Here is a 27,117-nt window from a genome sequence, read left to right on the forward strand (position 1 = left end):
GTCAAATCAATCCTAAATCAATACTATCTGCTTGGACTTGTGTTTTTTTTTTTTTTTGTGCATCTACAGACTTTTCAACCAGGACTCATTTAATATAAATTATAATTGCCTCGTGGACATTTCAACAGATGTATCAATTCATGAACTTAATTACAGAAGAGTTTGATTAATTGATTTCATTATTTTTGTAAAAATATTATTGAAAAAATATTTCATTTTTCAGAGTCAACATCTAACATACAAGCATTTTACATTGCATTAATTTAGTTACAAAACAGAGTGCTATATTTGCATAATTTACATAATTTATATTTACATATTTTACTCCAGAAAGTTGAAGGAAAAGCTTAGAAAGGGATTCTGAACCCCTGACTTGGATCATAGAACCACTGTATGTTTGAGAAACTGGCAGCCATGTGGTTGGGTGCAATTTATTTTTTACTGTTTGTGGCTCATAAATGACATTTGTGACAGAAGTGCAGGGATATATTTATTGCACATGTTTTCAAAAACATTAAAAAATCAGAACTATATTAAAATATAAATGATAATGATTCACTCAGTTTGAGACTGGTTCCAAGTGTAAAAGAGGAGAAATTGCATACATTGGCAGTTTCTTTTTTAAAACACTTTTTTTTTAAATTTTTTTTTAGTAAAGCTATTTAAAGTTAATAAATCTATTTGGGAAAATGTGAATAATGTGAAACATGCAAAATGACAAATGTTGTTAAGAACATGTGATCACAGCTAACATGTTTATTATATACACCCTTATTTTATTTGTTAATCATTTGTTGCATCAAGTATAAATGTGTAAAAAAAAAAGCAAATATATATTGCAAATGAATTTAACACAATAAATGTACATAAGCTCTTGTAAAATTGCATCAGATTTTTAGAGCTTTTTTTACATGCAATTTTAGTAATATAATTGATTGGAACATTTTTAAAAGTTTGTTCAATTACAGCATAGACACTTTACATTGCATTCATTTTGTTGCTGAAAATCAGTTGTAAACTTATTGTTTTGGAGTTATTTTTAGGCATAGATGTCTAATACATTGATATTTCTTCGCCGTTGGAGTAAATAAGCCTGCTGTTTCGATTCTGAGGCTCATTGTTCTTCTTACAGAAAGTCCATAACATTTTCTTCAAGTGGTTTCTAAATTTTATCCCCATAAAAACATAAAACACAGGATTCAGGCAGCAGTGTGAGAAAGCCATCATCCGAGAGATGTAGATCCAATAGTCTACAGATTTACTGACGTCACACTCATTAAAAGGAGAGATTCCCCATGCAATAAGAGAGTCCAGAAATATGGCCACATTGTATGGCCCCCATCCCAAGAAAAAAAACACCACTATGAAGAGGATGAGCTGCACTGTCTTCTTACGAGTGTGAGATGTTGGTCGAAGCAGCCGTGCCAGGATCACAGTGTAGCAAAAAGCAATGATCACAAATGCGACAACAAAAAAGAAATTTTGCGAGTATATAGTTGTAAGCTTCCAATTAATTTCACCTTCAAAATCACAAAGCTGCAGAACATTGGTGCTGTCAGTTTGAACATCTATCGTTATTTCAATGGAGTTGTTCGCTACAGAGTTGAACATGGCTTGTGGGACGGCAGCGAAAAGACTGATGATCCAGATGACAACTGATGTTACGTAGCAGTGCAGGCTCTTCCTAGACATGACCACCGACAAGGGGTGAACCACGGCCATGTAGCGGTGGACAGTCAAAACTGTCAGGAAGATGATGCTGCTGTAATATCCCGTGTAGAACACATAGTTAACTGCTTTGCAAGCAAAATCTCCAAGAGTCCAGCCATACATGTAGTAGTAGGCCCAGAAAGGCAGGCCAAAGGTGAAAATCAGATCAGAGAGAGCCAGATTTAACAGAAATGTGTTAGTGAGGGATTTCAGATTTTCATACTTCACAAGGACATACAGGACCAATGAGTTTCCCACACAGCTGAACAGAACAACGATGATAAAAATGACTGGAGTGACGGCTCTTCCAAACTGGTCAACTTTTGTCTTGGTACAGACTTCATCTCCTATGATTCCACTGGTCGAACTGTAATCAAGATAATCATACTCTTCGGTGGTAGATGTTTCAAGCTGACTTTCAATTATTGATTGGTTTGTCATCTTGATGCATAAATGTAAAAAATGGGATAAAAAGGTGATGATAGACACTCTAGAAAGGTGTAAAACATGGACCTGAAGAATAAAGAAATATTTTGTTTTTCTTGTCTGTTTCACAACTGAACTCTGTGTAGATAAAGATTTGCCATTAATATAAAATTTAAAAGGTATACCAAGCAAACATAGTTTAACTGATCACAATGAATCAATATAACCAATTGGATAAATAATAAATGACTGCAATGATAATTATTGCAAATAGTCATGAACATGCTCTTCAAAAATGAAGAGAGCGTAACGTTAATGCAATTATAAAACTTCTCATAATACATTACACAAAAATATAGGCCTAGTAGGCTATTTCAGTGAAAGTCATGTTTTGTTTTCTCCTCGATGAGTTATATCACTTACCTTTATGAAATTCTTCAGAGAAAACGTTAATGAAAACAGGTGATGGCAGGCTGAGAGAGTGTAGAAACCTAAAAATTATGAAACTTTCAAAATATGTGTTTGTTCCTATTAGAGTATCAGTAAAGAGTACAACCCACCCAATAAATGATGCTCAGATCCCCTGTCCTCAAACCCAATAGGCCCATTCCCTATTCTCTGTTCCTTTATCACATAAATTCATTTGCAAGATCGGGAAGATCAAGAAAGATGAATAAAAGAACTCACTTTGACTTGACTTATAAGCCTATATATTAAATACAGATTATGTAGAAAGCATTATTAAAATAAGACTTTGCTATGAATTAACCCCTTTTACTATCATCTCTTCTTATCAAGCACCTGCTATAAAATGACTCTAAAGAAGCAACTGAAAAAAACTAAGTTAACAGTTAAAGGTTGCTTTTGTTCTTTCACCCCGTGTTAAATATATATACAGTAACACTTATATCGTAACATAAATAATTTGTTTACACCTGAGTTTGTTTGTGTTAGTGATGGCGCGCTCATAACTGATCACATGACACTACTTGTTTAACTGCGTTTTTTCGCGCAACCAAACTTGGTGCGCTTCGGACCAAGCTGCCATCGCGTTTTCGCCTCTGATTGGATTAGCGTGCTGTCAGTCAATCTTAGCAACCGCCCCCTGAAATGGCAGCAGGGTTGTATCTACTGTAAATAATCGATGAGGAAGAAGATCATCTTTCTGTATGAAGTATGTCTTTATTTACATCTGTTTATCACTATTTTCACCTGTTTATCTTATATACATTTATTTATCCCGACGATAGACTGTTCTGATAGAAATATGACTAAAACGATAAACGCTGTTCAGAAGTTGTAAAGTTCAGCAGGTGCGTTGTTTCCTCAGTCTCATTTAAATATTAAAAATAATATTTATAGTTTTAGTTTTTTTATCATGGTAATCATAATATGTTATTTAAGGGTTTGTGAATTAATGGTTGTAAAATGGCATGTTTAAAAACAAAAGTATAACTCTTTAATGCACCTGCAGCTCACATATGTTACAACACACAAATACATTATTCTATTGCTCTTCTTTTATGTTATGATACAAATTAAAAGTATCATAACATATTATGTTTTTATTACATCGTATGCCATCATAAACAGTTTGAGATTTACTGTTTTATTGTTGTCTTTATTCTTTTAGTAGCCTACAAACCTGTTTTTCTTTGGTTTTACAGACATAATGTTGACTTTATGAACCATCCACACTAACATATTCAGCCCACCATGAGTACAGTCGGAGAAAACCAGCTGCAGAGAATAATCAGAGATCTGCATGGTAAAATCTGTCTCTGTCTCTCCCTCACACACTCAGTGTGATTTATTGCATGTGCGCACAGTCATGTGAACTGAGTCTCTTGACACTGTGATTGGCCAAGAAATGTTGAAGCTTATTCTAGAGACACTACATAATTTCCCCACATACTCAGTATTCTCATATCTAGGTAGTCAGCAAGCATGCAGTCTCCCTGTCATGTGTGCAGTGTTTAAATCATGATTTGTGAAATTTATTTATTAATATTAATGTTTCTCATTACTGTGAGGTGCAATTAATTGCTCAAGGTCCCACCATAATGGAAAGCCTAAAAATATTCCATGACTTGTCCAAACCTTGATAAGTAATGAAAATCTTAATATGCTACTGAAATTTGGAAACTAGTTGTACTTAACTCAAACATCATGCAGTCTCTTATAAAATGGAACAATATATAACAATACATAACTTCTTGTGTAACTTTATATATTTTGATGTATATTGCACTACACCTGCAGATGCAGTTTCTGAGTTGAGCAAAGAACATTGTGATACTGGAGAGCCCATCAGTGATGACAGTTCCAGCCTTCACAAGTTCTGCTATAAACTGGAGTACCTACTGCAAGTATGGCACAGTTTTTAAGGTTGTTTTACATTTAATGCTTGAGATTTCTTTGTTCATCATGAACTCTGTCTTGAAGTTAAAATTAGGCCCGCATGGAATCTGCACCTACAAAAACCAGCAGAAATTTCCACAGAGTTCAAATGGTTGTCATTCACGAAGTTTGACACTTCTCTGCCCCATCTGTGTTCACTGTTACACATAATTAAATTAATTATTTTTATAGCATTATTTTTTTTAAATAATTAGTTAAATGAATAAAAATTGATTTAATGTTCTTAATTTGACTGTTTTATTTTAGTATTATTTATATACTGTTATAGTATTTAATATTTTGGATTCTTTTATTTTTATATTTTATATTTTAAGTTTTTATTTTAATTTTAGTAATTTTCTTATGTGCTTTTGTCATTTTTATTATGTTTTTTTTTCTTTATAGCTTGAATTCATTTTTTATTCCAGTTTTAGTTTTAGTAATTGTAGTACTTCAACTTAAACTTGTTTTATTTCAGTTATTTGCCAAAGGCAACATTTCTCATTATTGTTTATGTTTTTAATATAATATTTATGTTTTATTTTATTTCAGCTTTATTTCAGTTACTGAAAACACATTTTAATAGTTATAGTTTTATGTTTAGTTAAGAAGAACAACACTGATTTGCAGTGGTGGAAAGTAACAAAGTATTTTTACTTCATTACTGTACTTAAGTGCATTTTTCAAGTATCTGTACTTTAGTGGAGTATTTTTATTTTGAGAAACTTTTACTTTTACTTCACTACATTCCAAAGCATAATATCATACTTTTTACTCCACTGAATTTCATAAAACATATCATTACTCGTTATTTTGAACTGAATAAATCGTCACGTGCACCGAGATGCAATAGCAGTGTCCGATTTGTGAACTTATTCTTTTTAATGAACCTGTTAAACCGGTTCGCAAATCGCACTGAATGATTCATTTGTGAACTGGACTGATTCAATTGCAACTGTTCTCGAGTCAACTCACTGATTCAATGATCCGTTTAGAGCGAGTTTATAGTTAACTAAATTTACAAGTCTGACTCAAAATGAGCCAAGAACTGAGAGATTGGGGGTGCGTGCGACTGATGGCGTGAAGATTGATTATTATAAATGACTCATTTTTAGGCCACAACTGTCAGTTGTTTGTGATTTTTTTTTTTTTTAGTTTTAGTCATATTTTAGTCTATGTTTAGTTCACTAAATATCATAAGATTTTAGTCGACTAAATCTACAGTAGATTTAGTTGACTAAAATCTAATGGGTTTAGTTAAATTGTAAATTAATTAAGAATTTCTCTAAGATTTCCAAACCCATTATATACTCCAGGGGAAAACATCTACTAATCTGTTAATATGAATAATATTAAAATTTGAACATGCAATACATGCATACATGCAAAAAAGTATATAAAATTACAAAACATACATTCATCTATCAGTACTTTTTACTTTTAAGTACATTAAAAAATCAGGTACTTTTGTACTTTTACTCAAGTACTTGATTTGTGTACTTCGTCCCAACACTGCTGATTCGACAACTATAATTTGTAATAATAATTAAAAAAAATCCCACAGATTTCCGCCCACTATCAGTGCAGAAAATGTGGAACAAATTTGCAGATTCTGGTGGAACTAGTTTTAACTTGAGCAAAAGTGGAATGCCATGCAAAACACCTGAACTAGATTCTTGTAGGTCTTAACATGACATTCTGTGGTGACCTGTAAGATGGTAATCTCCACAGTCATATTTAACCAAAAGTCATGTTTAGAGTGATTGCTTTGAGATTAACCTGTTGACCGTTGTGTCCAGTTTGACCAGAAAGAGAGGACCACATTTCTGGGCAGCAGGAAAGACTACTGGGACTATTTCTGTGACTGCTTGGCCAAGATTAAAGGAGCTAATGACGGCATTCGCTTTGTCAGATCAATCTCTGAGGTAATCCACTGCACGAGCCCAAACCTCTGCAAGAAAACAAATCTCTTCAGCCAGTGCGTGTTTGGCTCCAGCATACCTTCTCATTTCTCTTTCGCAGTTTCATGTTGTTGTTTTCTGACATTTTATATACGTCTTTTTTTTAATCTCCACCTCTCTGGAGGGTTTCAAGAAGGAAGTGGTGACGCTCAGCCTCAGGTTGGTTATGTGCTGTAGGTGTTCGACTAGCAGTAGAGGCTCTTGCAAAGGTTATTGTTCTGTTCATAGACCAAAGAACTGTACATTATACACATAGGCAGGTTATTTTAGTGCTATTTGCTATACAATAACTATTACTCATACTTTGGGTCAGAAACAAACCACTAAGCTTAAGTATTAAACTTTGGAGCACAACTCATAGACTCATACCTTAAATCATGTGCTATTACTTTTTTTAAGGGATCAGACCTAATTTTTCAGCCGGTTGGGCAAAAAATGGGCAGAAAAATCATAGACTTACATTGAAGGAGGGAAAGCCTTATCTTGGGACCAGAATATTTTTGCTATTTGGACCAATTGTGGCTCTAAGCAGCAATAACCCTGGCTCTCAACCAGTATGCAACCACTAGAACACCCTAAAAACCACCTAGCAACATCCTAGCGATCACCCACATGTACTGAAGCCTCAGTTGTATATGTATTGGATTCTCCCAATCATTGTGTCTATAGTGAGATGAAAGGTGATCATTCTCTTTGTGTACTGTTCCAAACATAATCAGTTTAAGACACTAACCAGTTTTACTCACAGATTAAAATTTAAACAATTATTAGGAAATTTTCCCTTTTTTCTCCTTCGAAGAACAACTTGTACATACAAAACTCTTCAGAATTCCTTTGCCACTTAAATGCAGGTTTATGTGAGTCTCAAATCCAGAACAAATCCAGAAATCCAGCATCAGCTGTAGTGTAACGTTTCCATCTGGTGTCCTTATGCTCTTTGGTCACCCACTGTAATCCTCCATCTGTTCTCTTGACAGTACTGTCCCAGAGACAGACATTGTTTGTGTTTAGAATGGCATATTACCATACTACTCATACAATATTTTCAATTTGCACTGTGTTTACTACACACATTTTCTTTATACATAGGATTCCCAGAAGTCCTAATACTACATTTGCCAAAATGTGCAGAATACAACCAGAGCACACTGCATTGATAGTGTATCCCACGATGCAGTGCACTCAGCTTGACCTTTCATTTCTTGTATGCCAGACCAGCAGGAAGCAATATTGAACATGATTTTATGACTATTTGATCAGACTGCCAGAAGTTTTGTTTTATTTTTTTTAAATACTAAAAAGGAATAAGAAATGCAAAATAGTGAATTGCAGATTTTAAAAAGCCAATATTATGCTATTTTAAAGGTTCCTAATTTTGTTTTGGAGGTCTCCTACAATAGGTTTACATGAATCCATGGTCAAAAACACTTTAATTTTCTCATAATATACATTGCAACATCACCTCTTTTCTCAAAGAGTCTGAAAACGGTTTGTTCGAATATTCAGTCTCTCTAATCCCCTCCTTTCTGCGAGCCAATTCTGCTCTGATTGGTCAGATGGCCTAGTCTGTTTTGATTGGTCTACCGCTTACAGCACATGCCGGAAAAGGAATGCCAATTACCATATCTGAATTTTAACTACGGATCTTCCTCAGCACTTGTATACACAGTGACACGAACAGTAATGATGGTGTCGGTTTTTCTGTCTAAATTCCAGCTTGAGTCCTTATCCTTTGGAAGTGCAGCAAAGTGGATTCGCAGGTCGGTGCCAATAGCCTAGTGGTTAGTGCGCCGACATATGGTGCAAATGCGTTCACGGCGACTCGAGGTCCTTTGCCGATCCTGTCCCCCTCTCTCTGTCCAATGCTTTCCTGTCTGCTCTCTACTGTCCTCTCCAAATAAAGGCACAAAAATCCCATAAAATATAACTTAAAAAAAAAGTGGATTTGCAGCGCTGAAAACAGCGTCTTCTCGACATGTCGACAACATGAACCAAGCTCGTACAGGCCTCAGTTACTGCTACAGTGTTTGAGGGCGGGTCAAAATAGATGTTTTTCTCCGGCATTGAAGACCAACATTGGGGGTAACGCATTATAAGTAACGCGAGTTATGTATTCACATTACTTTTTTCAAGTAACAAATAAAGTAACGCTTTACAAATAAATTTACAGTAAAGTTACTTTTTCAAAGAGGTAACGTTACTTTGTTTTCCCATTTATTGACTGACACCTCTTCTGTCCCCATGTTGAAAGAAATCGGGAGTAAGTGCAGATGTGTTCTGTGTGCTGTGTAAACATGATGGTTATTACGGATCTAGACCTGGGGCCGTATTCACAAAACATCTTAAGGCTAAAAGTAGCTTAACTTGTAGATTTAGGAGAAACTCTTAACATAATTTAGGACCCCTAAACTAATACATTTTTGCTTCAAGAGTATTTCACAAAGCGTTTTAGCACTAAAACCAGCTCCTAAATCTGTGAAAAGTTAGGGTTAGCCCGGAGGAATCCCAAGTCATTAAGACCAAATCACAAACAATCCTGAAATGGCTTTTGCCAGCAATCCGCCTCAGCAATCTGCCCAAGACACTGTAGACCATTGAGGCAACAGGCGATAGAGCCTTGGGTGCTTAGCCTTTTCTTAATAAATACAATAAATATTTTGATTTATAGATTTTAATCTGTGATGACATAACACAAAGGTTAATTTATGTACAGGTAAAATGAGTTGAATGATAAAGAATAGACCTGTAAGGAACCCCGCATCGGCCCAAAAACGGAATCCGACGGCCTGGGCGAAGGTTAACGCGTGTATGTCTTTTCAGCGCCTCTGTGAAGTTCACTTAATTTCACTCGTTTAATCTGACTCCAATTTTAAATGATTATTACTCTTCGGTTGTGTTTCCAATTAGAAATTAATTATTGGTTATGCATTAATTTAGATTTTTGATTATTCTGATTACCTTATCTTCAATTATTCGTTCACTGCGGTCCTGGTATCGCTTTAGAAAAGTCACTTCGGCCGACTGAGTGCTCTTCTCGGACACAAACTCGTCAGTTCTGACCTTAAACATTGGATGCAGGGTAAATATCTACCTTTAAGTCGGCCGCGCTCTGCTTACTCGTAACAAAAAGCATAGGTATTTACGAAAACTGCAACTTATTTAAGACAGCGATAGTCAGAAATCGAAATGGACTTAATTGATGTGCCCTATGCTCCATCTATTAAACCTTCCGTATGATCAATCCTGAACACAGATTTGCGGTAATACCTTCGCTTTAATCTACTAGAAGTAATGAATCAAAAATAATACAGAATAAACCAAATATAACATTTTATTTGTCAAGTAAAATGTATCATGTCAATTACATTACAGTTAGACAATTAGAAGCCAATTCAGAAATAATGAATGCATAACATCAATTACTTAAAGAAATGCATATACACACAGTGATGTGTGAATGTCTTCAGACATTCACCCATCTCTGCACAGGGGCTTCTGGCTACAGAAAATCCCCCATGACTGCTTTGCACTTTACCTTAAATACACACCAGAACAAAAGGGTTGTAAATATTTCTTACACCAACACCTATTTTGGGGGAGAGGAGTGGGTGTTTCCCAATGATACCAAACATGAAAGGGAAAAAACAATAGGTATACAAGTTACATTATACACAGAATATAAACTTTCAGTGACTTGAGTCAGGGGGAAAGGGGGGAGGGGTTGCATCCTGTAGATGTTGTAAAGGCAAGGCGTTGTTCTATGCTATTTCTTTGAGATCTTCTCACCAGATGAGTTTTATTGCTTTATTGCAGGGCACTTGATCTCAGTTTTTGTCTAGCAGGAAAATCAAGTCTTACAAACCATTGTGGTCAAGTTGAAAGTGATATCCTGTCGTCGGTGCCGATAGCCTTGTGGGCAGCTCGGGTGACCTGAGTTCGAGTTCTGGCTCGTGGACCTTTCTCGATGCCGTCCCTCTATCTTTCTCCCAATTCACTTCCTGTCTACTCACTGTAGGCATGTGTGTTATTGTTCTTCAGCATGTCTCATTGCATTATCATAAGGATCTTCAGATGTGATCTAAAAAATGAGAAGCTGTTGTGTTGTTTTCAGGTGAAACTTGTGTAGTTTATATATAGTTAACCTGAACATATTTCATTCTCAGGTCTCTGTGATTTAAAAACATATATATCCTTTTATTTAATGCAAGGTCTGTGTGTTTATTTTGTGTGAATTTAGCTGAAGACGTCATTAGGAAAAGGACGGGCATTCATCCGCTACTGTCTGGTGCACCAAAGGCTGGCAGACACTCTTCAGCAATGTCTTATGAACTACAAAATCACATGGTAATGTTTTCACCAATAATTTGACTATCTTGATGGGAACTTCTTTTAACAGATGTACAGTAAGAGTATGACTTATAGCTCAAAATGTCTTGCGGTCTCCCCTAAAGTGCAAAGTATAAGTTCTATTTCCAGTAGACATCCAGTAAAATGTTTATGATATGACATTAACTAAAAATTAACATGAGAAGAAGTAGTAATGAAGATAGAATCTAGCAGTATGACATTGTAGTGTAAATAATGCTAGTATTATGTCTGAAACTTGAAAACATGTAAACAACCATTTCAGTGGAAATTTCAACCACACTTGACTCGACTAAGGTGTTGAAAACAGTTCACACAAAACTAAGCGTATGCATGAAACCAGAAACTATTTCTACTAGCCAACTTTAAAAGGTTTAAGCTTCAGCAAATTAGTCTACAATAAATTACAAATAATGTTTATTTTGCATATAACACGACATGGTCATGTGAATAAAGAATGTTGATGCATTAGTTCATATATTAATGCATTAATATAAAATTAATAGTTGTCATTAGTTTCACAGTTTTTGCAAAGCTGTTCTTTACGTAACAGACCTGAAAGTGTTGACTCTTGAACACGTTGATTTCTCTTCCTCCAACCGCTTTCACTTCTCTTGACACATATACACACACAAAAAAAACTTCTTGTCTCAAAGTAGCATGCTTACATGTAATGTCATCTATTTTTATTGTAATCATTTTAACACAGATGTAGTATGCTGCATTCTTAGAACTTCACTTTTGTTTATGAGTGGTCAGTGATTTTGGTTTATCATTCACAGTGAGTGGTATTATGAACGCAGTCCCTTCCTGAAATCCCATCTGAATATCGATATCATCAACCACCTGTATGAACTCAATGAGGTCCAGTTTGATGTAGCATCCAGAGGTCACGATCTTGACTCTGACTGGCCTACTTTTGCCAGGTAATTCATAAGGATTCATCCTATGTATATCACAATAGTAATGTAAAAGTATTGACTTTAATACATTTAACCTTAATGTGCAATCATTTTGTAGATTTTGCTATTCATTGAATAATCTGTTTTTAATAGCATCATTACCGTATGGGGTCAGCAAAGTAATACATTACAGGGCGTTGCCTACAATGACTTTGTATTTCATTTGTATTTATGTTAATTACATAATTCATAAACATCACATTCAGATCTTGGTTAAATTTTAAATATCAAATAACACATGCTATTATAGCTGTCAAATAGACTGTCATTATGTACTTGCATGTATATAATCAAACAACATACAGTATATCTTAAAAGTTTTGCAGCCCACCCTCAACCTAACCACAAGCTCTACCCTTCACCACGATGGTAACCCTACAAAACTAACAACAGAACCCCCTGTAAATCCGAACATAACACAACATTAAACACTAACGTATGTCTCCTCATGTTAATCTTGTGCAAAAATGCACAAAAAACACTTAATTTCAACATTTATTTTCCTTATACAGTCTGATGCAAAGCATGCTGGGAATTAGAAATCTGCTGCAACTCAATCATTTTAAGTTCAGCTTACTACAATCAAATTTTGAGTTCACACAACTTTTTTTCTATTAAGTACAGTGAACTTTCATTATTATTTGAGTGAAACAAACTCATTTCATTTAATTCATTTCACTGTTTGGTTTTACAGTGTACATATGTTTTTCATTGTCAAATAATATTAATGAAACAGATGAGAAATACAAATTATGCTTATTATGAGTGTTTCACACATGCAGAAAGACTCTGGGATCAGCTCTCTCACCAGCCCATGTGTGGAAACCACCCAGTCGCTGCTCTAGTGTCAACAGTTTGGTCAGCAGTTACTCACAGGTTTGGTGATACATTAGAAACATCAGAAACACCAATAAAATTGCAATTCTGTTCATAGCCTCACAATCTCTGGATACATGTTGTCAGATGTATCAATTAATTTATTCATTTCATGTTGTTTTAAAAGTAATGTGCTGCAATATTGAGTTACCTCTAAACAACAATAACAACAACAACAACAAAAAACTTATTTTAGTATTGTTTACCCTTTGTACAACATTAGTATTTATTAATATTTTGAATTTGCTTTTATTTTTATATTTTTCAGTTTTTATTTTAAATTTAGTTTATGTTTTAGTAATCTTATGTGATTTTGTCATTGTTCGTTTTTTAAAAGTATTTCTATATATTCTATTTAATTTATTGGTAACAATTTGCAATAAAACACTACAAAAATTAATATTGGTTAATGCATCACCTTGCATTAACTAACAATGAGCCAAACATTTGCTACAGTATTTTCTTTAATCTTTGTTAATGTTAGTTATTTAAAGTAGAATTGTTTATTGTTAGTTCATGTTAGCTAAGGTCTATTAAATAATATTAACATACAAAGTTTGATTTTAATAATGTAATTGTAAATGTTGAAATTAACATCATCTGAGAATAGCCTACTAAATGCTTTAGAAGTGTGTTTAATTGATTGTTCATGTTAACTGATGTAGTTTACTAATGTTAACAAATGAAACTTTATTGTAAAGTTTTACCAATTTTTATTTCAGTTTTAGTAATTTTAGTACTTCAGTTTAAACTTATTTCAGTTAGTTGCCAAAGTAACATTTTCATTTATTTATTTTTTTAAGTTTTTACTAATATTTATAGTTTATTTTATTTTAGCTTCATTTTAATTACTGAAAACAATAAAAAAAAAAAATGTAAATGTATTTATTTATTTATTTTTTTAATTATTTTATTTTATTTATTTATTTATTTATTTTACAATTTTTAGTTTTAGTTTTAAATAACAATAACGACACTGGTACAGAGACCCATAGGCATATGTATCCACATCATAGACATACATGACAACAATATGGGAAAGGGAGAGGTTTTCAAGTGTGTCTCTTAGTAATTTAATTTAATTAAAAAAAAAAAATAAATAAATAGAAAAGAAAGCTTTACATGAATCATGCCACCCTGAACACTGTTCGTTTTAAATTTGATGTCTATTTTCCTATATTTGTACCACAAATCAAATTTCGGATTCAATACTACAATACCAGTAATTTAGTGTTTTCAGTAACAACAATAGACTAATGTGAGTGAATGCATTTTGTTTGCTTTTTCACTGTTTTCTTTAGTCACTGTTGATTAATTAAACAATTTTCCCCTCATGCAGCAAGCTCAGGAGTTACTTCCAGGCCAAGAATTCGGCTCCAGTCTGCTAGGTGATCTGGGTGAGTTGGGCGAACTGTCCTGTAGTGCTTCTGAGGACCTGCGCATTGAGCTTGACCAATCAGAGTTGAAGCAAAAGGAGCTCCAGGAGAAGGTCCAGCAGCTCACCAGTGAGGCAGCTGATCTGAGAGCCGTACTCAGTGACCTACAGGAACAACTCTTGGCTAAAGGTCCTAAACAAGAGAAAGAAGGAGAACCATCTGCAGGGGAGCAGGAGGTGGTAAAAGCTGTCAGAGAGTGCACCGATCGCCTCCATACCACCACACAGGATCTGGAGGCTCTACGGACATCAGAACGCAATCTAGAATCCAAGCTGAGCATTGCAGAGAACAGGAACATGGAGTTGCTGGCAAAGCTAGATGGAGCTCTGAGCGAAAAAGGACAGCAGGCAGCCAACTACTGCGACTCGGCCTGGAAGATCCAAGAGCTCCTGAACAAGCTAAAGGAGGTTGAAGAAGAGAGGATTGAGTCTAAACGAGAGAGCGAAGACCGGGCTAGACTAGCTGAGCGACTTGTCCAGGAACTGACGCTTCAGGAGGAGAAACTAAAGGAGATGGAAGGCAAACTGGACACATGTAGAGTCTCCGCAGACAAGGAACGAACAACTGCAATGCAACAGGCTGATGAACTGCAGGTGACCATCAACCACCTTCAGGGAGCACTATCTCTGAAGGAGCGGGAAGCAGGGAACCTCCAGACACAGCTTCAGGATGTGCAAAGGGCATTGGAGGCCCAGGAGGGTCAACTGGAGGAGCATAAGAAAAGGATGCAAGAGGAGCTGCAACATAAAAGTGTGCTTGAAGAACAACTAAATACAAAGATGAATGAGTTGTCCACCAGTAACCAGAAGATTCGGCAACTGGAGAATCACAACCAGCGGTTGACTGCAGAGAGTCAGAGCTTCCAAGCGCAAGCCAAGAAATTGGAAGAGTACAAGAACCAGTGCACAAGTTTAATGGAGATCAATGCCAAACTGATCCAGACTGTGAAAAGAAACGAGGAGTGCAGCAAGGAGCTGGCGCGAACCAAGACCGCTCTAGAAAGAGAACTGATTACTGCACAGGCCTCTGAGAGGCAACTGAGAAGCAAACTGGAGTCAGCTGGTCTGACTGTGGAGAACCAAAATCTGGAGAAATGCATACAGAATGGCCAGATGAACAATGAGGAAACCGAAATTGAACAACTTGGGGAGAAGAGTATATCAAGTCTGGAAGAATTAGATGACAGTGCTGCAGTCCCACAAGAGAACAAGAGAACGTCTTCTAGACACCTACTGGAGGCCACTGAATCCTCAACAACTGATAATGGAGAATCCACTTCCAGGTTGGCTCTGGCTGAGGCCCAACTTGAACTCAACATGAAGGAGGTTTCCAGACTTCAGGAGGAGGTCATGGAGCTCCGGGCACAGCTATTGGTAAGCTCAGAGGAGAGGATAAAGATCCAGGCTCTGCAGGAAGTGACAGAAGCCTCCAGGGAAGACCTTCGTGCTCAGACGGAGCAACTAAAGTCCCAGGTGGAAGAGCTTAACCGCAGGCATGTGGAGGAACTGCTACGCTGCCGTGAAAGAGAGGACATTCTGGTAAAGGAGAGGGACATGGAGGCCAAGGTGCGGGCAGAAATCCAAACGAGCATGACTGCTATGAGGGAAGAACTTCACTTGTTGAAAAAGCAGAACAGCATGCTTGCACTTGAGAACGGAGAGGCTCGTGAGGCCTTACATAGGGCCAACACTGAGACAGCAGAGCTTGGGGTTCATGTTTGCATGCTGACAGGGCAGAATGAGGAGGCTAAGCTGCGATGGGAAGAGATTTCTACCAAACTGCAGGAGCTACAGATGGAGGCACAAGAGGAGGTGGAAACTCTAAGTGATTCGATGGAGGCCATGAGTAAAGATAATGCAAGACTCCAAGAGCAGCTAAAGCAGACCGAGGGACTCCCAGAAGCCATGCAGAAGTTGCAGGAGAGACTTGAGCAGGCGGAGGAAGAAGCCAAAAGCCTCCAAGAGATCCGGCAGAGGGAAGTGGAGACACTGAGGTCCCAGTTGAGCGATGAGGCTGTGCACCACCAAAGTCAAATGCAGGTAACTGAAGTAAACAATGCTTATGGGTTTTGGATTTGTCACGTTTTTAGTGTTATTGAACAGCTGTTTTTAAATGTCTTTCTGGAGGGTCTGCATGAGGAACTGGATGCACTGAGGAAGAGGTTGGACAACGAAATCGAGAAAGTCTCAAGCCTTGAGTCCAAAGTGTTGGAGCTTGAGGTATTATATGATCTCATTAGATAGCTGTTGAGGCCATTTCACATTACTTGGCGTTTCATTACAAATGAATCTCATATTAATGCACTGAATAGTTTGCTATAGTCTTAGCAACTGTTAAACAGCCTACTCTTAAGGGCTGTCCACACAGAACATTCTTTTGCTTTCCACTGCGCTGACTTGAGCAAAAGCTTGAGCATTTAAAGCTGCAGATGACATAACTTCAGTGTGTGCTTATAATAAACAGAACATTATTATGCTTTGTAGTGGATGCTAATATAGTTATCAATATAGTTAGCCTTATAGTTATCGTACTTGGTGTGAACAGCCCTTTAGGCTATAATAATGCTGTCGACATTGTTTTATATAAAGTACTTAGCAAGTGATTCTGAATTCATTTTTGAGGTGGCTGAAGACTCCCAACCCTAATTATTTGAATCAGAAGTTTTTTGGAAAATCAGCAACTTTTTGCTTACACGTGTTGTTTGTGTTTCAAAGTCTGTCAACAGTGATCACAGTCAGATGATCGAAAAGAAAAATGCCCTCATTGGTGATTCTGAAACTGTAATTCATCAGAAAGAGGAACAGATAAAAAACCTCAGAGTGGACTTATCAAGGTAAGAGATTTCTGTACTGCTTTTCTGATAAACAATATATTAAAAATGTAAGCAAACAATAAAAAAAAAACACTAAGATGATTTTCGCTTTCAGAATCTACCATTAATTTTGAACGCCTGCTGGCCTGATCTTTGTTTTTGACAGAGCTGAGAAGGAACTGGCACTTGCTCAGCAGTCCTGTCATGAATTGAGTGTGAACTTAAACAGAAGTGCAATGGAGAAGCAAGACATTGAACTGAAGATGTCTGCTGAGATAGATGACCTTTTTCGTACCAAAAAGAACCTGGAGGAGAGACTTATTGAGCTCATTAGGTGACTTAGTTTACTACTAATGGTTTTTCTGCTTGCATGTATCTAACACATCAGGAGATAAGTTACCTACAACCCAAAAAAAAATGCATTTGAAAATTCCTTTATTGTATCTGTTAAATTGTTGCAAGCTGTTCTTAATAGAACTCTGGCGCCCCCTGTAGGGAGAAAGATGTTTTATGGCAGAAGTCAGATGCACTGGAGTTTGAACAGAAACTGAGATCTGAGGAACAGACAGACAGAGATGTCACATACTGCCTGAGCTGCCGCAATCACTTCGGCTGGATGCTGCACAGACACAACTGCAGGTCAGGGGTGAAACTTTAAAGGGGGGGTATCACACACAGTTTCTGCCAATCTTATGTTAATCTTGAGTACCTATAGAGTAGTAGTGCATCCTTCATATCTAAGAAAAAACTTTAGTTTTATTTTATTTATAAAAGATACATACGCTGTACCAAGTCTTTCCGAAAACAGCCGAGCGCCTGGAGGCGTGCCGTGTGAGTGGAGCTAAAGAGTGATGAGCACGTGCAGCTTTTGTGTAGCGATCGTCTGCAAGCTATCAATGGTCAGCTAAACAAATGTATTTAAACACACATTACACCATCGCATTATCCATGGATAATGAATATAGTGTATAGTGAATGATGAATAATGAATTTATGAATTCACTACGTTAGTGTTGTTTACATTATATGCACTTAGGCGCCTATTGCCAATAAAACAGACATTTGAAGCAGTTTTACTCACCACCTGTGGTTCCGACTCATGACCGGGATCATTATCGCTTTCTCGCGCAAGTCCTGTGCAGCGCTGCCGATGACATCCGTAACCTGAACGAAGCACGTTGATGGGCGTGCTCTTGCTCTTGCTCACGCTCTGGTTGATGTGTGCGCGCTCTTCCGGGAGAAGTGCCCGTACAAGGAATTCAACTCTTTAACAGTGTAAATAATTCAGAATGCATGAAATGCACTGGAATAAAACAGAAGTATCAAAGTATTGCATGTTAAGTCTTGACGTAAGGGATACTGTTTCCAGATTCTTGAGAAATTATTGAGAAACATTTCTTATGAATATTTTTGTGGAAACTGTGATACATTATTTCATTAATAGGAACTTCAAAAGAACATAGAATCTTTTTTAACATTATAAATGTCTTCACTGTCACTTTTGAGAAATTTAATGCATCCTTGCTGAATAAAAGTATTAGTTTCTTTAAAAAAACAAAACAAATCTTGCTGACCCCAAACTTATGAAAGGTAGTGTATATTTGTGTTTTCTATATTTTTTTTGGCAGGTTATGTGGGCGTCCATTCTGTTATTACTGCTGCAGTTATGCTGTGAGTGTCCACCAAGGTGGTGGTAAGGAACGCTGTTGTAAGGACTGCTTCACTCAGCACAGTGCTGCACAAGAGCGCCACCCAAAGGCAAATCTGGGTAGTCCTGTACGTTCAATGTCAAGCCCCAACCGAACCAGCACACCTGGTGTCCCATGTAAGATGTTATGGAGCACTATACTAACATTCTTTGCAACTATCACAGAATGGACCGATGCAACACGTCATATATTCCAAGTGTTCTGGGGGTATACGATAGGGTTTGGTAAAAAACAACAACAACAAATGAAATGTAATGTATTATTTAACAAATCCTAACATTGGCCATTGTTCTTCTGTGCACTGCTATGCTACATGTGTGTTCGTAAGACTTTATCGCCGAAAAAGCACACAAGTTGTGAGAAATCAAGACTAAAGAAAGTGCAACAATTTTTGAACTATCCCTTTAAATGTACAATGAAAATTAATACTTGTTGAATATGATAGCTGATTCATTCATTAAAAATTCATTAGGGTCACCTGTGTGTGCTTAAACGGGCCCTATTATGCTGTTTTACATTTTTAACTTTCTTTAGTGTGTAATGTTGCAGTTTGAGCATGAAAAAGTTACAAAGCACAAAGTCCCTCCAGCGGGAGTTATTCTCTATATCAGTGTCACTGTTTCTGAACTCCCTGAAACGCCTCCATTGTAGTCTTGAGTTTTCTTCTGGGAATGAACACATCACAATATTACTCATTTAAATAATTCCAGCCCAAGGCAAAAAAAAAAAAACTGGTGGGGGGTGGGGTGAAGGGGCGATGCCTGTTTAAGTTGCGTTACACGGTTATGTAAGGGGCGGGGCATTTCCGAAACACACTTGGCTGACCAATTAAAACACACTGACTTTGTAAAAGGGCATTATAGGTCTCCTTTAATTTTGTGTGTGATGTCACTGTTGTCCTCACAGGGGAACTGAGGTCCCCTGGGCCAGATGACACAGCGTATGACATCATCACAGAAGAGGAGGTGAACCGTACCCATGACAGCGACTCGTACTACACCACTGCGCTGTCACCAGAGACACAACAGCTGTGAGACACACACACACACACACCTGTCTTGTTAGCACAGATTCTCTGCACTAAACACAACACTCTGAATTTGTGCTGAAGTAACAAACAAAATTAAATTTGCTCCTGCTGAGCTGAACTCAGTTTCATTATTGGATTTATTTTCATTTATCAGAGCAAATTTGACATGAACACATGGTGCCTGCCAGTGTACCTTAATGTACTGCTAAGTAAACTACATAACATTGAAACTTGCTGGCTTTGTTTTAATTTCATTTGTATAACTTGGTATGATGTGCACACTTTTTTTAATTCTGTGATTAAATATGTATATGACAGGAAATTAAATGTAAGTGCATATATGTCTTCAGAAGCAGCAGTGACATCACCAGCACAGAAGATTCAGACGAGCTGATTGGCTCTGTTCAGGATGCTGAGATCTGCCTGCTGAAATCTGGAGAGATGACGTGAGTGAGACACACATGATGAATCCTGATGCCCTTATGATTTTTGCAAAATTATTATTATTATACTAGCAAAAAATAAATCTAGAATTACAATGTTTATTCATTACCATGACCAACAATGTTAGTCACATTATTTTTTTCATTAAATTCTTGTCCCATTAAAGGGTTAGTTCACATAAAAATGAAAATTCTGTCATTAATTATTCACCCTCATGTCGTTCCACACCCGTAAGACCTTCGTTCATCTTCAGAACACAAATTAAGATATTTTTGATAAAATCCGATGGCTCAGTGAGGCCTCCATTTACAGCAAGATAATTAACACTTTCAGATGACCATAAGACATATTTAAAACAGTTCATGTGACTACAGTGGTTCAACCTTAATGTTATGAAGCGACGAGAATACTTTTTGTGCACCAAAAAAACAATATAACGACTTTATTCAACAATATCTAGTGATGGGCGATTTGAAAACACTGCTTCATGAGGCTTCGAAGCTTTATGAATCTTTTGTTTCGAATCAGTGGTTCAGAGCATGTATCAAACTGCTGAAGTCACATGATTTCAGTAAACAAGACTTTGTTATGTCATAAGTGTTTCGAAATTTCAATGGTTGATATGACTGGCAGTTTGATACATGCTCCGAACCACTGATTTGAAACAAAAGATTTGTAAAGCTTCGTCTTTATCTATATGTCTTTTGTAGCTTTCTGGGCATCTGAAAGTGTTAATTATCTTGCTGGCAATGGAGGCCTCACTGAGCCATCAGATTTTATCAAAAATATCTTAATTTGTGTTCCGAAGATGAACAAACCCTTACGGGTTTGGATCAATATGAGGGTGAGTGATTAATGACAGAACTTTCATTTTTGGGTGAACTAACCCTTTAATGGAAAAAGTCTGAAATGTGGGGAAAAAAAAATGATATACTGTATTATTTACAGTAAATTGGAAAGTATTTATACATCATGGTAGTATTTATTGTACTGCCTTTAATTTATGCTGTTTTTAATTAAATTGAAAATGCATTTTTAATTTATGTATAATCATTATGCATTTTTTTTATTACAGTAATAAGAATCAAATTTAAAAATCCTCAAAAGGAAAACTTTCAGATGCATTACGTTAATGAGAATTGACTGTAGAAATGTGCACATTTGTCATGAAAATAAATAATGTCAAAATAAATCTAATATTGCAATAATATTCCATGACCAGCAATGTTGACGTCAGTGATGTTGTTTCACAGGCTGTCTGTGCCGTTCAGCGTGAAGGACGTGAATCAGTTTGGCGATACATCCAGAGAACTCTTCATTAAGTCCAGCTGTTACAGTGCCATTCTCATAACCGCTGCACATCCGGGTCCTACAATCAGCTGGGTCTTCTCCTCCAAACCCAAGAGCATCGCCTTCAGCGTGGTGTACAGAGAGAGCACAGATACGCCTCTAGAAGGGGCCAAGGTAACATACGCATATACCATACGGCACTTTCACGCTTACAGCCTTTGCCGTAAATTCATCAGCATTTCTCAGTTTAGAGGTCCTTGTGCCAACTGAACCTGCTATTAAAATGCTTGGAAATGAACTCTGCCAGTGTTTCAGCTTATGTTGTCTTATTGCTGCTGTCCAGACAATTTATATTCTCTTGGACTCAAAATTGATTCCTTTGGCTATATACAGGTGCTGGTCATATAATTAGAATATCATCAAAAAGTTGATTTATTTCACTAATTCCATTCAAAAAGTGAAACTTGTATATTATATTCATTCATTACACACAGACTGATATATTTCAAATGTTTATTTCTTTTAATTTTGATGATTATAACTGACAACTAAGGAAAATCCCAAATTCAGTATCTCAGAAAATTAGAATATTGTGAAAAGGTTCAACTTTGAAGACACCTGTTGCCACACTCTAATCAGCTAATTAACTCAAAACACCTGCAAAGGCCTTTAAATGGTCTCTCAGTCTAGTTCTGTAGGCTACACAATCATGGGGAAGACTGCTGACTTGACAGTTGTCCAAAAGACGACCATTGACACCTTGCACAAGGAGGGCAAGACACAAAAGGTCATTGCAAAAGAGGCTGGCTGTTCACAGAGCTCTGTGTCCAAGCACATTAATAGAGAGGCGAAGGGAAGGAAAAGATGTGGTAGAAAAAAGTGTACAAGCAATAGGGATAACCGCACCCTGGAAAGGATTGTGAAACAAAACCCATTCAAAAATGTGGGGGAGATTCACAAAGACTGCAGGACTGCAGCTGGAGTCAGTGCTTCAAGAACCACTACGCACAGACGTATGCAAGACATGGGTTTCAGCTGTCGTGTCAAGCCACTCTTGAACAACAGACAGCGTCAGAAGCGTCTCGCCTGGGATAAAGACAAAAAGGACTGGACTGCTGCTGAGTGGTCCAAAGTTATGTTCTCTGATGAAAGTAAATTTTGCATTTCCTTTGGAAATCAAGGTCCCAGAGTCTGGAGGAAGAGAGGAGAGGCACACAATCCACATTGCTTGAGGTCTAGTGTAAAGTTTCCACAGTCAGTGATGGTTTGGGGTGCCATGTCATCTGCTGGTGTTGGTCCACTGTGTTTTCTGAGGTCCAAGGTCAACGTAGCCGTATACCAGGAAGTTTTAGAGCACTTCATGCTTCCTGCTGCTGACCAACTTTATGGAGATGCAGATTTCATTTTCCAACAGGACTTGGCACCTGCACACAGTGCCAAAGCTACCAGTACCTGGTTTAAGGACCATGGTATCCCTGTTCTTAATTGGCCAGCAAACTCACCTGACCTTAACCCCATAGAAAATCTATGGGGTATTGTGAAGAGGAAGATGCGATATGCCAGACCCAACAATGCAGAAGAGCTGAAGGCCACTATCAGAGCAACCTGGGCTCTTATAACACCTGAGCAGTGCCACAGACTGATCGACTCCATGCCACGCCGCATTGCTGCAGTAATTCAGGCAAAAGGAGCCCCAACTAAGTAATGAGTGCTGTACATGCTCATACTTTTCATGTTCATACTTTTCAGTTGGCCAAGATTTCTAAAAAATACTTTCTTTGTATTGGTCATTAGTAATATTCTAATTTTCTGAGATACTGAATTTGGGATTTTCCTTAGTTGTCAGTTATAATCATCAAAATTAAAAGAAATAAACATTTGAAATATATCAGTCTGTGTGTAATGAATGAATATAATATACAAGTTTCACTTTTTGAATGGAATTAGTGAAATAAATCAACTTTTTGATGATATTCTAATTATATGACCAGCACCTGTATGTGTATGTATATATATATATATATATATATATATATATATATATATATATATATATATATATATATATATATATACAGTATTTGCAATATTCTGATTAGAAATTTAGCTTGTTGATGTTTATTTTTTACTAATGAATGTATTTTATATTATATATAATACATTACATGAAATAAGCAACATTTCTCTTATTGTTTTTTTGATTTTAGTTAGCTTACAGTTAGCATTCTACTTCAGTTTCTGTACATAATCATATCAAACCTTCCTAGAATTTAGTGATTTAGAGTTAAATATGGTAACACCATACTTTATTATATTTTTCCATGTTTTTAATATGCATTTGTCAAAAGGTACTGTATGTGTTTATTATTATTAGTATAGACATCACCGTAGAAAGATACTACTGCAAACTACTACAATCTACATGAAATATATCATACTACACTACCATTCACTAACACTCAAATTTTGTTTTTATTTTAAAGAAATTAAAACTTTTATTCAGTAAGAATGCATTAAATTGATCAAAATTGACAGTAAATATTTGCATTGTTAAAAAAGGTTTTTGTTTGAAATAAATGTTTTTCTTTTGAACTTTCAATTCATTAAAGAATCCTAAAAAAAAAGTATCACGGTTTCCACAAAAATATGAAGAAGCACAGCTGTTTTCAACATTGATTATAATAAGAAATGTTTCTTGAGCAGCAAATCAGTATATTAGAATGATTTCTGAAGGATCATGTGACACTGAAGACTAATGATGCTGAAAATTCAGCTTTGACATCACAGGAATAAATTACATTTTAAAATATGTTAAAAACAGTTTTTTAAATTGTAGTAATATTTCACATTATTACTGTTTTTCCTGTAGTTTTAATCAAATAAATGCAGTCTTGGTGAACACACATTGCAGTGTTGACAAAAAGAGACCGCAGCACTTCTCTCCTGTGGCGATGACATCTGGACAGCTTTAGAAATCTTAGTGTAATAACCAATGGATCCTAAAACCTGGTTCTTCTTTTTCAGGTTCTGATCCCTCTAACGAGATGTAACTCTCATAAGGAAACAATTCAGGGTCAGTTGAAGGTCAGGAATGCTGGAGAATACACCCTTATCTTCGACAACTCCTTTTCCAGGTTCGTACTGAGATAAATTCCTCCAACAGATATTCTGTCCGTCTCTTTTAGGGCGTATTCACACCTGGTTCATTTGGAGCGTTTGTTCCTGAACCTGGTGCATTTTCTCCCTTAGTTTGGTTGGTTTAGGCGTATATGAACACGGCAATTGCGCTCGGATCCGCACCAAAACAATCGCTCCGAGATCGCCTAAACGAGGTGGTTGAACTCTGGGGCGATTTGGTTGAGGTTACAAAGCAATGGACCAATGAACCAAGCGGTATCAAAATTCATAACAGGAAATGTGTCCCATTCTGTGAGTGAGCACATTAGTTATCGCAGTTGAAAACCAAAGAGCATCTCTTCATCCTAAAATGTTGTGTAATTGCTCTTCTCTGTGCATTGCAAGGATGCTGTCCTGATGAAGCCTTGATTCCAGCTCTGACTGCTTGAAATTTGCCCACCCCTAATATATATATAATATTAGTAATATGATTTTAAATACAATTAAACATATAATTTTAAATACAATTAAACATATATAATTTATCAGTTTGAGCAGGAATGATGGCTGCATTCATATAAGTGTTTGTGTGTCACGACAGCTACAGATTGCTGTTAATCCATTTTGACTGGAACATAATCAGGTGAACGCTGACCAATAAGAGGACAGTTGCATAGACACATTTTGGTACACTTTGAAATGTTGCCTTGTGAAACCGAACGAAGAAATAAATGCAACATTGTAGCAAATTAAGTCCCTGTTTCGGAACAAAGCAAACTATCTACAAGTCTGAAAACACCCTTAAACTCATGTGTTGTTGTTCTTCCTGTTTGCAGGTTCGTCTCTAAGAAGGTCCTGTACAAACTGAGTGTAGAGGAGCCAGAGGAAGCCAATGGAAGTGATTGTTCTTCATAGGAAAAATAATCACGCACACTATTCTGTCTGTGCGAGGTCATGGGACTGCTTGTTGAGGATTATGGCTGTTTATCAAGCCAAACTTGGAATGCTGCTTTCACAATCAAGTGAAGGAAATAAGAAATTATACTTTTGAAAATTTTAGGACTATTGTTTTCCCCTTAAATTCTTGTACTAATAATAATGGAGAAATCTATTTTCTAAAAATCTAATTCAGAAGCTACTTACCTCTTATGAATGATTCCTCTTCATTCATAACCTCTTATACTCTAATAGCCGGAATGGCACAATATCTCTGACATACTTATCAATGAATCTAAAGGGAATGGATGGCAGGAAGACTCTGAAATGCAGTGAAATTTAGAGAGCTGTGTGGTCAGTAGTAGAATAGATGAAGGTTGAAGGATAGCGGATTATGCACTACAGAAGAGCTTTATTATTGTGTATTGTAATTAAATTAGTGAATATAGATATGTTGAAAATGCTTATACGACATCAGGTTACTCACATACAGGTACGCCAGTATGTTTCTTTAACATTCTGTGATAACTCTTTACAATAAGGTCTCATTTATTAACAATAATTAAATGCACTGACTAACATGAACAGTGTTTTTTACAGCATTATTACCCTTTGTTAATATCAGTTAATAAAAATCTTAATGTTTGCGTTAGTTCACAGTGCATTAACTAATGCTAACAGAATTTTGATCTTAAAAATGTATTAGTAAACGTTTAGATTAACATTAACTAAGAATAATAAATGCTGTATAAGTAATTGATAGTTCATTTTAACAAATGAAACCTTATTGTAAAGTGTTACCCATTGTTTTATACCATCTGTCTAATATCAATATAAGTCTAACACAGATGCTAAAAACGGAGGAAATTGTTTGAAATGTGTTTTTCTTAATTATAGAATCTATAGAAAGGAAACTAATATATTTTCTTGTGAGATTGCATAGTATATCATATTCTGGACCTCATGTTTTTTTAAAGCTTAATAAATCAAATAAGACTTAATGCAGACATAAAATCTGTATTCTGAAAGGGCAAGTACACAGAAATAAGATTCCTGGCAGTCTTGTTTATTATCAACCAAAAAAAATGTATTTTCTTTCAGCTGACACCAGGCAAAAATGTATAAGCAATAACTCAGTGACTGTGTTTTTTTGCATAAATAAGATTTTTTATTTTGGCAAGCAACGCAGTGCAATAACTCCAGCCTAAAGATGGTGGATATTGTAAATGACATTTTTTGTAATAGCTACATTTTAATAAGAAACATTGATACTTTAATAAGAAGCATTGAAACTGTTGCACTTTCTGAATGTTTCAGAGGCTGATGATGGAGCTTGATCAGAGTACTGTAAGCATATCAGAATGACAAGCAGTCATTTTTTATGTACAGTTACTGTAAAGAGCTGTGAAATAATAGCAATGTTATATTACAGCTAGTTTGATATGGAGCTGTTGAATTAAAACTACCTGATGGCGTGACTCTCCTTTGAATTTTTTTCTTAAACCAACCCAACCAATCACTGTATATCTACATGTATACAATTGTTTAAATTCAGTTTGCGGTATCAAAGACATGCTGTCGATTTCCATACAAATTAGTCTCCCTGTTCAAAAAAAAAAAAAAAAAAAACTTTTTTACAGTAA

At 36.2% G+C, this 27,117-nt stretch overlaps 2 protein-coding genes across 5 annotated transcripts; one reads left to right on the forward strand and one right to left on the reverse strand.

Annotated features, from left to right (window-relative positions):
* Nucleotides 1-205: 205 nt before the first annotated feature.
* On the reverse strand, nt 206-2,730 carry LOC127504673 (chemokine XC receptor 1). 3 transcript variants are annotated; one of them, XM_051879598.1, is made up of 2 exons: nt 2,560-2,730; nt 206-2,151 (listed from the first exon to the last, which is right to left on the reverse strand). In XM_051879598.1, the coding sequence occupies exon 2, from the start codon at nt 2,149-2,151 to the stop codon at nt 1,054-1,056; it is 1,098 nt and encodes a 365-aa protein (XP_051735558.1). In that variant the 5' UTR covers nt 2,560-2,730; the 3' UTR covers nt 206-1,053. The 3 variants fall into 3 exon arrangements, with proteins under 3 accessions (XP_051735558.1, XP_051735550.1, XP_051735543.1); XM_051879590.1 differs by having other exon boundaries at nt 206-2,274; nt 2,560-2,724; XM_051879583.1 differs by having other exon boundaries at nt 206-2,223; nt 2,560-2,713.
* Nucleotides 2,731-3,166: 436 nt separating this feature from the next.
* On the forward strand, nt 3,167-26,952 carry fyco1b (FYVE and coiled-coil domain autophagy adaptor 1b). 2 transcript variants are annotated; one of them, XM_051867871.1, is made up of 18 exons: nt 3,167-3,310; nt 3,804-3,904; nt 4,399-4,505; nt 6,336-6,461; nt 10,735-10,841; nt 11,645-11,788; nt 12,607-12,700; nt 14,040-16,175; nt 16,263-16,355; nt 16,851-16,969; nt 17,115-17,282; nt 17,444-17,587; nt 18,577-18,773; nt 19,564-19,687; nt 20,038-20,133; nt 21,385-21,595; nt 24,446-24,555; nt 25,375-26,952. In XM_051867871.1, exons 2-18 carry the CDS (start codon nt 3,853-3,855, stop codon nt 25,451-25,453), a joined length of 4,107 nt encoding a protein of 1,368 aa, XP_051723831.1. In that variant the 5' UTR covers nt 3,167-3,310; nt 3,804-3,852; the 3' UTR covers nt 25,454-26,952. The 2 variants fall into 2 exon arrangements, with proteins under 2 accessions (XP_051723831.1, XP_051723839.1); XM_051867879.1 differs by lacking the exon at nt 3,167-3,310 and adding an exon at nt 3,334-3,449.
* The last annotated feature ends 165 nt before the right edge of the window (nt 26,953-27,117 follow it).

This window comes from Ctenopharyngodon idella, chromosome 2 (assembly GCF_019924925.1).
Source record: "Ctenopharyngodon idella isolate HZGC_01 chromosome 2, HZGC01, whole genome shotgun sequence".
Lineage (NCBI taxonomy): Eukaryota > Metazoa > Chordata > Actinopteri > Cypriniformes > Xenocyprididae > Ctenopharyngodon > Ctenopharyngodon idella.